The sequence below is a fragment of the Schistocerca nitens genome, chromosome 6, assembly GCF_023898315.1.
Source record: "Schistocerca nitens isolate TAMUIC-IGC-003100 chromosome 6, iqSchNite1.1, whole genome shotgun sequence".
In the NCBI taxonomy this organism is placed as follows: Eukaryota; Metazoa; Arthropoda; class Insecta; order Orthoptera; family Acrididae; genus Schistocerca; species Schistocerca nitens.
The window spans coordinates 587,981,916-587,995,752 of NC_064619.1; the positions used below are offsets into that span (position 1 = coordinate 587,981,916).

Sequence of the window (13,837 nt, forward strand, 5' to 3'; positions counted from 1 at the left end):
CATAGCCACATTAGACTTCTTTTTATGGGGTTATGTCAAGGACGAGGTCTAACGAACACATGTACCAGATCTTGAAACCCTACGCAACGGATAACCACAGTCGTTGAATCGATCCCTCCAGTGATGTTGGCTAATGTGTGGAAGGAAATTGAATATCGCCTAGATTTGCTGCGTGCTACCAAGGGTACTCATGTGGAAGTTTACTGATGTGTGAAAAAAATTTTGATAGTTTGTAAACAATTAGACACCAGTTTCATATTCGTATCTTACTTCTAGCCTGAGTTATCAATTTATGTAATCAGAGAAAGACTTTTCGAACACCCTGTATTATCGTTTTTCTACATGTTTTTTTTTTCTTTTTTTTGCGGGGGTGATGGGGTCCGTGACTTGCTCCACCGCCCTTAGATCCGCGCATGCTAGAGCAGTTGTAAAACCGATCACTGTGTGCAGTGTCCTGCTAGGGGGTAGGAAGCAGCGGCCAAGTGTCTCTGGCGGAAGACGCGCGACAGATAGCGGAGGGAGCGGCCGGCTTACAGTTAACTCGCCCGCCCAGTGTCAACCGTGTCCAGACTGGCCGCGGCGGCGGTTGCGGTGGTGGGGGGTGAAGTTTCGGCTCGCGCGCCGCCAGGCGGCAGCACAGGGGCCCGGGTCGGCGCGCACCTCACGCCGGGCGTACAGTGCGCACGCGCTTCCGTCGCTGCGCGCATCGCTCCTGTCACGTCTGGACCGCCGGAGGCTGACCGCAACACAACAACGTGACGCGACGCCGGCGTGCGTCCCGCCCGCGCGCAGTGTGTGTTTGTGTATGTGCCGCCTACCTGACAGTGCTAACCGGTGATCGAGACTGCAGTGCGACGGGAGGAAGTTTGTGTTCCCCCACTCTGTCACGTTTTGAGCCGGTGCGGAGTAGCCGGCAAAACACGCCGGTGTCAGGTACCTGCACGCAATTTAGCCATCTCCTCCCCTGAAATAAAAACCTAGCATGATGAGCCCTTAGCTTGAATGAGATTTTGTGTTTTCCTGCCTGCGTTTTCCAGAAGGATTCCGATTCGCGCTACTTCGACGTTTGTTACTATCGCACTGGCGCTCTTCTTCAGGCGACGACTCGCGACCACGCGTCCGAGTACGAGAACAAATTTATCGGCAACTGACTACAGATGTTGGCAGATGCCAGAAGAAATACTGCAATACTTTTCATTCAGTCCACGTGGTTTACTACAGCGGAAGTCTGATTTTCGTAAAAATCTCTGTACATTTTGGGAGCTCAGTACTACGTGGCCAGAATCGCAAAAACACCGACAGATATGCAACTGTAAATGGTTTGTTAAGCCGTTTCGCTGACCGCCACAATTAACATGTCACAGGCCGCCACACATCATCACTCTATCACAGCTTCCACCGAAGCTTGGTTTACTTTGTTCTTACGTAATTTACATATACCTCAGCGTTACCACGTTCACTTTTCTTTACTGGACATGAAGCATACGAAATGTGGTATCAATCCTAAAGTTTTCACAGCACCCAACACAACAATGTTGTCGGGTCCACCAGTGGAATTCGTACCGCTAAAACTGTGCAATTTTCTGAGAAGCCTTGTGAGCGAAGAAGAATTTCTAAACGACATTAGATCTTTTGGGGAGTTCTAACAATACTCTAGACCGTTTCATAACGATGGCTGGTGAGCTATGGCGTTCTGTTAGCTGCGAATATTTTCTGCTTTTCGTCACAATGTTCTGGGCGATTTTCTGACACATATAGATGTTCGGGTAATGACCTAACGATATGTTGTAATATTTATCCGGACGCAACAGTGTTGCTTTAGGCTGTCTGCGGTATCACTCGAGGTGAACGTCTAGATGGTTCCTACTCCATCCGTGGATAATACTCCCGATTTCAATGGCCTCGTCGGGATTTTTAACACCATGCTTTCTTAAAAGACATATTTCCCATGGTACTGATGCGCTACTGAGTCCACACATTATTCTAATAACATTTCCAAGATAAATCTGTTCATTCTTGTCTAGTGATGCGAGCTGTGGTTTCACATCTGAGGCTGAGTTTGCAGCGCCAAGCAAGTACTAATAGATTAGGCGCCAAAATTTTTGCTTAGAAGAGTGGGATCTTCTATCAATTATACCAGTCCCGGAAACTTTAACGAAACCTGCTTTGCCGTTCTTAGGTAATGTGTACGCAACAAGCATCGTGTCAGCAGGAGAAGATCGTGACAGCGAGGAAGGACCACCACAACCATTCAAAATAATTATGTACGGTACTGTTCATTTTTCTGGAACTAGCTATTTAGTTACTGAGTTAAATTTCACATGGAAAAATTTACGTCATCCTACTTCAGTGTGAAAGAATAAGTGTTATTCACCGTTTACGATGACATTCATATATTTATCACAACGTCGCCTCAGATTTTCTTGATAGGTGTGAAATTTATTTTGTGGACTGTTACACGCATTGTCATGGGAGAATTACTTAAACTTTTATGAGAAATGTGTGTTGTCTTCTGGATTTAGTTTCTAAACTGCCTAAGGCAAAGTTGTCATCAGCAAGAAGGTTAGTTTCAACTCCACAGTGCTGTGCTAGGAGGCAGTATGCCATTACCTGCCTCCGACTAATGAACTCCCCCAGCCCCTTCCTGGACGATGTACGGTTTAACACCGACTCCGAACCACGGAGAAGCTCGACCTTTTTAAATTTAACGAATACCGCCACAGAGGAAGTGGTAAGTGACAGATAACACTCCTACTATTGGGAAGCTTATGGAGAAATAGTGGGTCAATTGTGCGAAGTCGTCGTCAACTACGCTAGTCATTCCTGTTACATTTCTACATCTACATGATTACTCTGCAATTCACATTTAAGTGCTTGGCAGAGGGTTCATCGAACCACAATCATACTATCTCTCTACCATTCCACTCCCGAACAGCGCGCGGGAAAAACGAACACCTAAACCTTTCTGTTCGAGCTCTGATTTCTCTTATTTTATTTTGATGATCATTCCTACCTATGTCGGTTGGGCTCAACAAAATATTTTCGCATTCGGAAGAGAAAGTTGGTGACTGAAATTTCGTAAATAGATCTCACCGCGACGTAAAACGTCTTTGCTTTAATGACTTCCATCCCAACTTGCGTATCATATCTGCCACACTCTCTCCCCTATTACGTGATAATACAAAACGAGCTGCCCTTTTTTGCACCTTTTCGATGTCCTCCGTCAATCCCACCTGGTAAGGATCCCACAACGCGCAGCAATATTCTAACAGAGGACGAACGAGTGTAGTGTAAGCTGTCTCTTTAGTGGACTTGTTGCATCTTCTGAGTGTCCTGCCAATGAAACGCAACCTTTGGCTCGCCTTCCCCACAATATTATCTATGTCGTCTTTCCAACTGAAGTTGTTCGTAATTTATAAAACAGCGATGTTTAAGACTACATGGTTAAGGAAAGGAGATGTAAAAGATAGGGGAAGGGAAGAGTTGGGGCTACTGCTTATAGCTTCATTTCCGCTGGTAGTGATCAGGGCCCTGTTGAGAAGCGGCACTTCTTAGAAGGATGAATGTGATTCCACTTCCAGGCTGTGGATGAGCCGACGTGGGTTTTCCCGGCTTCTTCCCTCCCCCCCCCCCCCCCCCCCCACTAGCATGCAACAAGGGGTGCAGCGGCTATTTCCTCGCGTAGTGCGGCTTGTGGGGTATTGGGGGGGGGGGGGCGAATGCCCATCGTGACAAGTGGTAATTTATGCGCCGCTGTGTTTTTGCCGGCCGGTCGAGCTCAGTGATATCGCGCGCCGAAGAGTAGGAAGTGGAGACAGGAGGGAGGCAATATGGAGGAGGTGGGGGTTGGTTAGAGAAGAATACGATGGACACGGGTCGGGTGAGGAGAGGGGGGGGGGGGGAGCAGAGTGAATAGGGTGGTGTCGCCGCTGGCCGGGCCGCGGTGACCCCCAGGTAGGTCCCCCCCCCCTCCCCCTTCGCCCCCTGCCGACCGCACGTAGCGGCGCCGGCCGGGCTAGCGGGGCCAGTGCAAGCCCCACGACCAGCCGAGTCACACGCTCTGCCGACGCTCACGTGGACACGCACCCGGCGACACGCACTTCCGCGTACGCACCACATCCACTCGTGTCCACGTGACGGCACGATCCGGCTGGACCGCGCAGTCTCTTCAGTGACGACCGGAGCAGCAACACGTGGGCGAGTGCGCGTTTCAGCCGGAACAAGTCGGATCCGCGAGTGACCAGTGCGAACGATTTCCAGCGCGAGTGTTTGTGTGCTGCGAATGCGAGCGGAGGCCGGAGCACGGGGCGATACAGCGAGTGCGGCGGCAGGAGCGAGGGACGCGGCCCGGCGGCGACATGGACTCGGGCGCTCGCGCCTGCACGCGGCTGACCACCGCTCTCTAGACCGCTGAGCTCACAGCCTGCGCGCCATGTACCCCAACCATCTGTACCGCCACCTGTGGTAAGTCGTGGCGCCGGGAACTGCCAGCCGTCGACGCCAAGTCGTTTCCGTGTGTCGACACGTGCAGCAGAGAAGAGCCGACTGTGTAAATTATTTGCCGATCCTATGAGACGGACGAGGTGCGTTCTTGTGTTTCCAGCAGGCTCGATACTGTATCCCTAACGTGTGTGAACCGCTCCGTAACTAGAAACGCCACTGACTAGATGTGAAATCGACTAATTTTGACGTTTTTGGCCATTTATTTAGATGACCAGCAACAATTGAGCTCTCTAATCTTCAGTGGGCATACGTATATTTAATATCGAAACATTCACATTTTTGCCGGCCGGTGTGGCCGTGCGGTTCTAAGCGCGTCAGTTTGGAACCGCGTGACCGCTACGGTCGCAGGTTCGAATCCTGCCTTCGGCATGGATGTGTGTGATGTCCTTAGGTTAGTTAGGTTTAAGTAGTTCTAAGTTCTAGGGGACTGATGACCTCAGTAGTTAAGTCCCATAGTGCTCAGAGCCATTTGAACCATTTGAACCATTCACATTTTTGTGCAGCATCTTCACGTCTGTGTATTGTATATCGTCATCAACGACACAAGTGACGACCAACAAGTGTATAAAAAAATCCGTTATAATCATTGTCGCTCTTTTCCACGATACAGTCACACAAAAATCGAAATTTATAGACGTAAAACATTTGCCTCCAGTGAAGAAGTGAGGGATGACTAAACTAGTGTGCTGTATCAATAAATGGCAAAAACTTGTGCCTAGCTGTTGTCTGTTTCATCCAGTACGTCATCGGTTTTTTGTCCATATTTGGTTGTGTCACACAATTGCAAATTTCTCGTTTGCCTGAAACATACTGATCGTCCCTTTAAATACATGCTTCCGTGTGTCAGTGTGGAGTGGTAACGCCAATTTTCTAGTATTCGTCGCAACAATGCCGATAGCGTGTATTAGGCAACGACATTGCGAGTCGAATTCTTTTGTTGAAGTCTCAATAGATGCCACTGTCATTTCGAAACAGATGCTGGGTCATTTGAATAAATGATCAACATCACCGGTTTTGAGCTTTCTTATCCTCAGCGACAACATCTTCACTTTTTGTTCAGCCGTTTCATATTTACGTATTGTTATTATCGATGTGTCAAACGAGAACTGACGAGGGATTTGATGATTTCTCTTAAAAATATTTTCACAGTTAGCGTCACTCTTACTTACGAGCAAATCTCATAAACATGGAAATGTTACGACATAATATGTGTATGTCTCCACTGAAGACAGAGAGATTCAGAAAGTAGTGCGGTATATAAATAAATGCTTTTAAAAACAGTGGCTAGCAGCGGTCAGTTTCGTTCAATAGTTCAGTATTTTCTTGCGCCCAATATTTTTTTGCGGTTTGGCGCGTGACTGCTAACGTCGCAAAATTGCAAATTTCTTGTGTGCCTAAAACGTAGTCATTGTCCCGCCTGTTCCGTTGGTAACATCAGTGTTTTAGTGTTCATCGCAACGATGTTGAGAATGTATAGCTTCTCTGTGACACGAAGTTGTGAATACGAGTCTTTTATTAAAGCCTTAATAAAGCCTACTAGCATATCAATGTGAAAAACTTAGCTCTAGCCTTATAAATGAGCAATTTATTCAGTATAGCTGCTCTAGTGGTCTTAGGCGGGAAACTTTTCGCGCGCAAAGTGCTAATGGCAAGTTACGAGAAGCTGTATCCGAGACAGTTTAAAATCGTTATACTAATCACATTGATGCGAGATACAAACGTGAGCTTAATTATAAAAAAAAGAAGAAAAACGTCTTTCTCGCCCGAATCTTTATGTGCTTTTGCATTGCTCATATGGCGAAGGCTATAGAGTATCTCAGCATAACGTATGTCAGTTCCTAATATATTTAGGTACGTACGCATGAAAAGGACTCTGTCACGTGTTTATACTTCCTCAAATTTCTCAATTATGTCACTAACCATGATATGTGTATGGGGAGGAGTAACGGCTTTATTCACTGATCTTGGGAGATTGAATATTCAGAGAAAAATCTTTTCGTAATGTCCACATCATTTTTGTACTGAATTTCACTGCTATTTTTTGAGCATTTCTGTGTCTCTTCCCCGCTCATTCAAAGCACCCATGACGGTCATCTGATCCCAAACAGGAGAAGCTAGCGAACAGAGCGCACTTACCATAACAAAAAGTACCACCGCCCAAGCGCATTACGATAAAACGTCGTGTAATCCTAGTATGTTGTATCTATTGCTTGTTTCCGTACAACCAAGCAAACATTGCTGTGCATTGTCATCTGACTTCATGAGGCAAGTTTAGGATGATGTGCTGGCTCTGTTATGTGACACTCGTAAGGACCTCAAAGCAAATATCAGCGAGATTAGACGTATGCGAAAGGATGAATATCGTCTTTTTCCCCCACGACAGCCACAACTGCTTCAGAGAAGGAAACCAATAATACATATCTGTTGTCTGCGACGATGGTATCATGAGTTTCGGAGTATCTCTCAAGCCGTTTAATCGAAACGCGCTAGCTATAGTATTACTCCATTCTGTCGCGTTGCCAGTAAGACAATTCTCGAGAGATAAAATACCACATGTTTTCGTACTTCCTAGAATATTTTTTGTATATCATTCGAAATATAATACAATTTTGTTGCGTTTTTGATCACCTTGTTGCCTTTAACGCTATTCCCTGATCCCGTGATTGCCTTCAAAATTAGGCTGAATTCAGACATAAAACTGTCACTAGTCCGGAATGTTTCGGTACTTGATGTACTTTCTGTTGATATAAACAGATGCCTAGGGTGTTTTCTAGTAGAGCTTCCCGTAAAACGTGCTCTAGGGAAACTACAGCGGTGATCGCGTGGGAAGAATTAGCGCACGTTCCGCTCGTGTGTACAACCGTGTTTGACTGTTCAGAACTATGAAAGAAACTGATGAAAACCATGACGTGTTTGCTTTCTAATAAGCATTGTTGTTACTACGATTTCTGATTTTTCGCGACGTGATTGATGGTTTGTTATTGTGTATGCTTCGGTGTTGTTGCGGTCTGTCTTGCCACCGTGTTTCACCAGCGACAAACAGAAGCATTTACTGACGCCATTCAGGAATCAATGGACTGTCCACTTACGCGTGAACCATTAATGCCCTGCCAAACAGCTACAATAGTGTTGCCGGAAATGTGCAGGTACAGGAGCTATTTTGCTATGACGCACCTTCCTCTGTCGTCATATAATATATTTTTGTAGTTTGTTTCTTATTTATAATCGACAGCGAGCAAACTGTCCTTGTTTAATAAATATTCCTCTTCTGATTAGTTAGATGTAGTCCACGAAACCACGCTTAAGATTCGAAACTCGGAGTTCCGTCAGTGACGCCACATGCAGTTAATCGTTCTGGTTCGACAATCGCTATACAACAATCATACAAGATGAAGATTAACAAAAACGAAACAACAGTAATGGCATGAAGTCGAATGAAATCAGGCGACGCACGGGTAATTAGGTTAGGAAACGAGTCACTAAGGGTAGCACATGAATTCTGATTTTTGGGCGGTAACATAACTGGTGAAGATCGAGGTAGAGAGGATATAAAATGCAGACTGGCAATTGTAAGAAGAGTTTCTACAAAAAGAAAAAATTGTTGAAATGTAATATAGATTTAGATGTTAGGAAATCTTTTCTGTAGGTATTTGTCTGCAGTGTAGCCTCGTCTGGAAATGAAACGTGGATGATAAATTGTCCATATAAGAGGTGAATAGAAGGTGGCAATGGCACTGAGCACTACGGGACTCAACTGCTGAGGTCATTAGTCCCCTAGAACTTAGAACTAGTTAAACCTAACTAACCTAAGGACATCACACACATCCACGCCCGAGGCAGGATTCGAACCTGCGACCGTAGCGGTCTCGCGGTTTCAGACTGCAGCGCCAGAACCGCGCGGCCACTTCGGCCGGCGAATAGAAGGTTTCGTAGTGTTATGCTACAGAAAGACGCAGAACATCAGATGGGTAAACCATATAACAATTAAGGAGGTAATGAGAAGATCTGAGGAGAAAAGAAATTTGTGACATTATTTGACTAAACAAGGGGGTCGGTTTATAGGACATGTTCTGAGATATCAAGGGATCAACAATTTAGTATTAGAGGGACTTGTGTATTTGCGTGTGGTGGACAGGGGGGGGGGGCGTAAAAAATTGTAGAAGGAGACCAAGAGATTAACACGCTAAGTGGGTCCAAAAGGATGTAGACTGCAATAGTTATACGGAGATGAAGAGGCTTGCACAAAATAGAGTAGTGTGGAGAGCTGCATCAAACTTGTCTTCGGACTGAAGACCACAACAGCAACAAGCCTTTCAAAATAACGCGAGGACAGAAACCATGAAATAAATTTTTATGCACGTGTAAAACTAAGTTTCTTATTTTTTTAAATTTCTGTTATATTTTATTTAGGAGACTGATTTCCATGCTCAGGTGACACATCTTCGATTAATCAATTTGCGTTGTTCTCTGCCATCTCAGTTCAGTATAAGTTCTTGTCTCTGTTATAAGTCCACTTTCGCGTTGCCTGTAGAACAATTCATTTGAAAATTGCAACACTTCTAGTGTTTTCAAAGTATGATGTCCCGTAGTTTTTTCCTTCTGCTTTTATTTATCGTCGGATATGTAGTTACGGTGTTTGGGCAATAAGAAGTTTTTGTGCGAGAAATGACAGGCAGTTGCTAAGCCGCGCAGTTTCTTCCGGGGCGGGCCTTTTACGTAACAGGGTGGCGAGTGTTCGGCGCCCTTCCGCCAGGTAGCAGCACAAGCCGTGCGAAGCAGTCGCTTTGAGGCTATGTACAGTGCCGCTGGCAGCTGCCAATTCCTAGCCAGAGAAATATAGCCTCCCTAGCTTCGCGATATGAAGTGTGCAAATAATCAATGTCACTGACGATACGTCATTGAATGGGATTTTAGGAATTTCTCACGCTGTTGCACAGCTTTACGTTAATGCCACACCACGTGCTGTCGCTTCTTAACCGATCCTGTGACGACATGGGAGTACCCTTTTGCTGTCACCAAAATTTACTGCTCACGACCAAAGTAATGATGCCTCTCTTATTCGTTCTTTGACAGCAAGGAGAATAATTACTATTCCTTGTCATTATCTTAGATAGAAACAATAAATGAATAAGCTTTTACTTTATTTTTTATCGCGTATCAGACGTTTTAATAGTGAAGTTTGCTGAAATCTCATTCTCTGTTTGTGTCCCCCATAATTTTCGTATATCAAGTGTTGTAAAATTGTTGCCGCTTATACAACGTACGCTAATTTTTTTTTTTTTTTTCCGGACAATACCTTTATAGCATTCCCACAAGCTACCATGTCTTTTTTCCAGCGTAGTTCTGTATGCTTGGGGGATGTTTGTTGTTAATTCTCTTAGATAGCTATGCTGTGATTGTTTTATGATCGCTTGAGAGTGTGTTCACTGGTGCTTTTAAATAAATTAAGAGACGTGTGTGGATATGCAGACGCTAATTTGGTCTCGTTGTTTTGGTATATTGTGGGAATTTATTTACCTTATTTAATTTATTTGTTCATCGTGAATCTAGAATGTAGGCATGCGCGATAATCTCGGTTTAGGATTCGTGGGACTGTGTTAAGCGCAACAAACTTGTTATAAAATTCACTCATGAGTTTTGCGGGCACTGCGTGCGCCTGACTGCTATCTGTGTAGGCTACCCGGTGAACACAGCCAGCCCAAGCCTGTAGTTCTAGCGGTTTTTTTGTGTACCGCCAGTTAATGGTATGAATTGTGCAGATAGTTATTTAACACAAAGATATGGTATACGAGATTTTCCCTCCTTGAAAGCAAGAGAACACTCAATGCACGCCTATTCTATACCGTGCTGATATAGCGTGTGGCTCAATTATTGGCATTAAGATAAAACCGCAAGTAAATGGCATGATCTTAGAAGATTACAAATTATCTCTTCCACCACCTTATCGTCGAATGTAAGAGATTTTGAGCAACCAGATCTGTCATTTTGCTAACTGTTAATAATAATCTAATGCTGCGGTTTTATTTCAACGACACGAGTGATTCGGTGGAGAACATCGGTACTTGTGAGGATGTATAGTCGCTCAATAAAGAAGCAAGATGGAAAAGCAGATCGAGCAATGTTAGCAATTTCCAGCAATTTAAGGTTAATCTTCCTGTGGACATAAGTATTACATGAGTACATCTCCGCTGCATTTATTGAATCGCCATATTCTGGTACAAATTTACACCTACATCACACTGTCTTACTATAGAAAACTCAAATGAAATTAAGTGCTGAATTTCTTAATAGATTAAATCCGGACAAATTTTATAACCCGATTTGGTTTACGGCAGTTCAACATGTAGCTGTAGGTTAATTTAAGTGAAACATCTTTTTAATTGAACAAGTGGATGAACCGACACTTTTCGACTGTTTGTTCGGTGGTTTCCGTCACGGGAAGCTGTGCGTCGACCTATTCTGGAAATCTGTATAGGATACCAGCGATATTTGTTTGAAAGAACAGCTCTTTCAAAGTAAAAGTACAACAAGTTTTGAGAAAGATCCCGCTTAATTATTTTTATGAAATTATTCTAGGAAATCTGATTATCATTGGACTCATGGAAAGCCGCTTTACATTCAGCCTGTGCAACTGTTGGCATAAGAAAGAGTCATTCTAGGTCTCATTACTGTTTTTCCTGTCTTTTATATGCTGTCCCTTGAAGGTGATGAATTTATTAGTGGGTATGTGGCCGATAAATCTAAGGAGGACGCTATTAGCTTCCTTCCAAGTGGACACTGATTAAGATATACAGCAGTAGACAGATTAAACACATGATTATTGCTTATATGGAAAGAAGAAAACGTTAACGTTGCACGTGAGCACCCTGTCGACATGTGAGTCAATAGCGCCGTAACACACTAGCATGTACATGGTTGTGTTTATGGAATTATCCAAGCATTCGCATGAAATGATTTAGGTGAACTGCAGGAAATTTAAGTCGAGACTGTCAGAAGTTGTTTTGATACCTGCTGTTTCGGAAAATAAACCCAAAGCCTTAACTATCACAGTGTGTTGATATGGTATATGATATGTATTTGTGGTTACGAACAAAGGTGACTCTAACACCATATGTTGAGGTCCAGATGGGTGCGTATATGCCAACTTTGAGAGAGACGGCGACCAAATAAGTATCGAATTACTTGCACCATAGTGCAACCTTCCGCCTTGATACTACCTTTGTGCTTCTTCCCATGACTAAATACCATTCTCTTCTGACGGTGACAAATTGAGTAATATACCGGTATTTTCAAATGACAGTTCTTCCACATTTAACAAAAGGCACGTATTGGTCATTGTCAGTATATTAACTGGTCATGCATAATTAGTACCTTATCTACCTACCTTTCTTGTTGAGATTAACTTAATCCAGATGTTAACTTTAAGCTTCCTTTGCCACAGAGTTCGTCAATATACGCATAAAAAATGTAGTGGTTGATGGTCTACATCCTTGTCTCACCCTTCAATTAGTCATTTCTCTACTTGTTCCATTTAATCAAGATTTTTAATGCTGATGCCAATGTTTATTTGTTCAAGAGGTATCTCATTGACCTAACGAGACAGAGTGGACATTGTCACAAAAATACCAAGAGCAGAAAAAGAAGATGTTGTGTGTTGTGAATCGAACCAGGGACGTTCCCCGTCTGCAGCTAGTGACGATAACTCTAAGCATATCTCATAAGAGATTTTCTTGCTCGCTTTGCCTTGTAATGTCGGTAATGCCGATATATTAAATAGCGGTGTGAGACAGTACACCATCGTACTACTCCATATTTTATTCGAAAGAAGTCATAATTTATAGTTTATGCACTAATTAATTATAATTAGAAGGTCGCCAGTGGTATGCCACATAAAAAATAAGTACAAAATGACCTGTTTCACACTCTATACTTACAATACCAGAGTAGCGGGAACCGCGAATTTGTGCCAACTGCACTCGTAAATTTTACAAGGGTTTAGTAATCTAGGATTAACTGTTGTTGGACTTATTTTTTCTGTGTGTCTGTAGCGCTGATGATAATATCAGGAGTTACGACAAAGCCGCAGTAAAAATTCACAGTGATCAAGGAACGGTTATTTTTTATTTATTCCGTAAGAACCACAGAATTTTGCAGCAGCTTATTAATATCGGTCTATGATGGCCATATCTCTGTATAGTTCTGGACACGAGCACCTAGATGCGCGAGGAATTTACATTTCACGACAAAGCGTTTGCAAATTCAACTTCGTCCGCAATGTGAACTCCTCGCGCATCTTGGCAGAACATATGAACCTCCATAACCGTGCAGTTATGGAATATACTCGTCGTATGTCTGAAGATGGGCAACATAGACCAAAGTTAATCACCCGATGTGAAATTTTGTGTACCGCAATTAACATAAATATAAAATGTTTTTCTGTTTCCCCGACGACTTCGTGGCAATGAGTGGACATCGTGGCAGACATCTCAACAATCCGGGTATGGTCCCTAGGAATCGAACCAGGGACTTGGCGGTGACTGGTGTGTAGAAATCAGGAGAAAACACGTCTCGATGAAATGTGACCCGTTGGAAACTGGCGTCTCGGATAGACGGACTGCTGGAGTGCGATGCGACGTAGATAGTACTCGCGCGGACGGCAGGGTCCTGGCGTCGATGATTTGCACGGCAGGCGACGCAACCCGGAAACGAGCAGCGCGATTAATTTTGCGCATGCGCGTCGCGCTGGAAAACAGTTAGCGGGCCGGCCAATGGTGCGCGCCGGGCCGCCCCTTCTGGCCGGCGGCCAGCCAATGGGCGGGTCGCGAGGGCGGCGGCGGCGTAGCGCGGGCGGCGCTGGCATCAGTTGGGCCGCAAGCGCGGCCGCGGACACACCACGTCGCCGGAGCCAGCATGAGCGCCGTGGTCGCACGCCCTGCCGTCATCGACTACCGGTACGCGCCGGCGAGCTGCCTTGCCACTCAGCGTGCGCCGCCGCCTCCGCCTCCTGTGCCGTGAAAAGAGCATTACGAGCAGCGAACGCGGCAGTTCGGGCTGCGGGAGTAATTTGCGCCGTGAATGGCCGTGTTGTGAATGACAGCGCTCGTAAAAGCTCTCGGCCGGTATTGTTGTGCAAATGAGTTCGTCATGCGGGTTGTGGGAATGTCCCAGTGAGCCGACGTCGTCCACTGGCTAACGTATCTGTTTGTGCCCGTGCGTGTGAATGAGCCGCGCAAACGCGGCGGAAAATCGAATGGCGCGTAGTACGAGTGTCCCAAGTTGCGATGCGTCAGCACGAACTCCGCGTCAGTGACTCGACTCAGACATTCTGTTCCGG

At 44.9% G+C, this 13,837-nt stretch overlaps 1 protein-coding gene across 8 annotated transcripts in view; it reads left to right on the top strand.

Annotated features, from left to right (window-relative positions):
- Positions 1-690: 690 nt before the first annotated feature.
- The window catches only part of LOC126262230 (protein grainyhead), a 333,250-nt gene continuing 320,103 nt past the window's right edge, over positions 691-13,837 (top strand). For 6 of the 8 annotated variants that reach the window (XM_049958691.1, XM_049958690.1, XM_049958684.1 and 3 more), the window contains exon 1: positions 13,378-13,454. In XM_049958691.1, the coding sequence (XP_049814648.1) occupies positions 13,414-13,454 (41 nt within the window). In that variant the 5' untranslated portion in view covers positions 13,378-13,413. Of the gene's footprint in view, positions 934-4,038; positions 4,465-13,377; positions 13,455-13,837 lie in introns of those variants that run through there. The other 2 variants (XM_049958688.1, XM_049958685.1) reach the window with 2 other exon arrangements.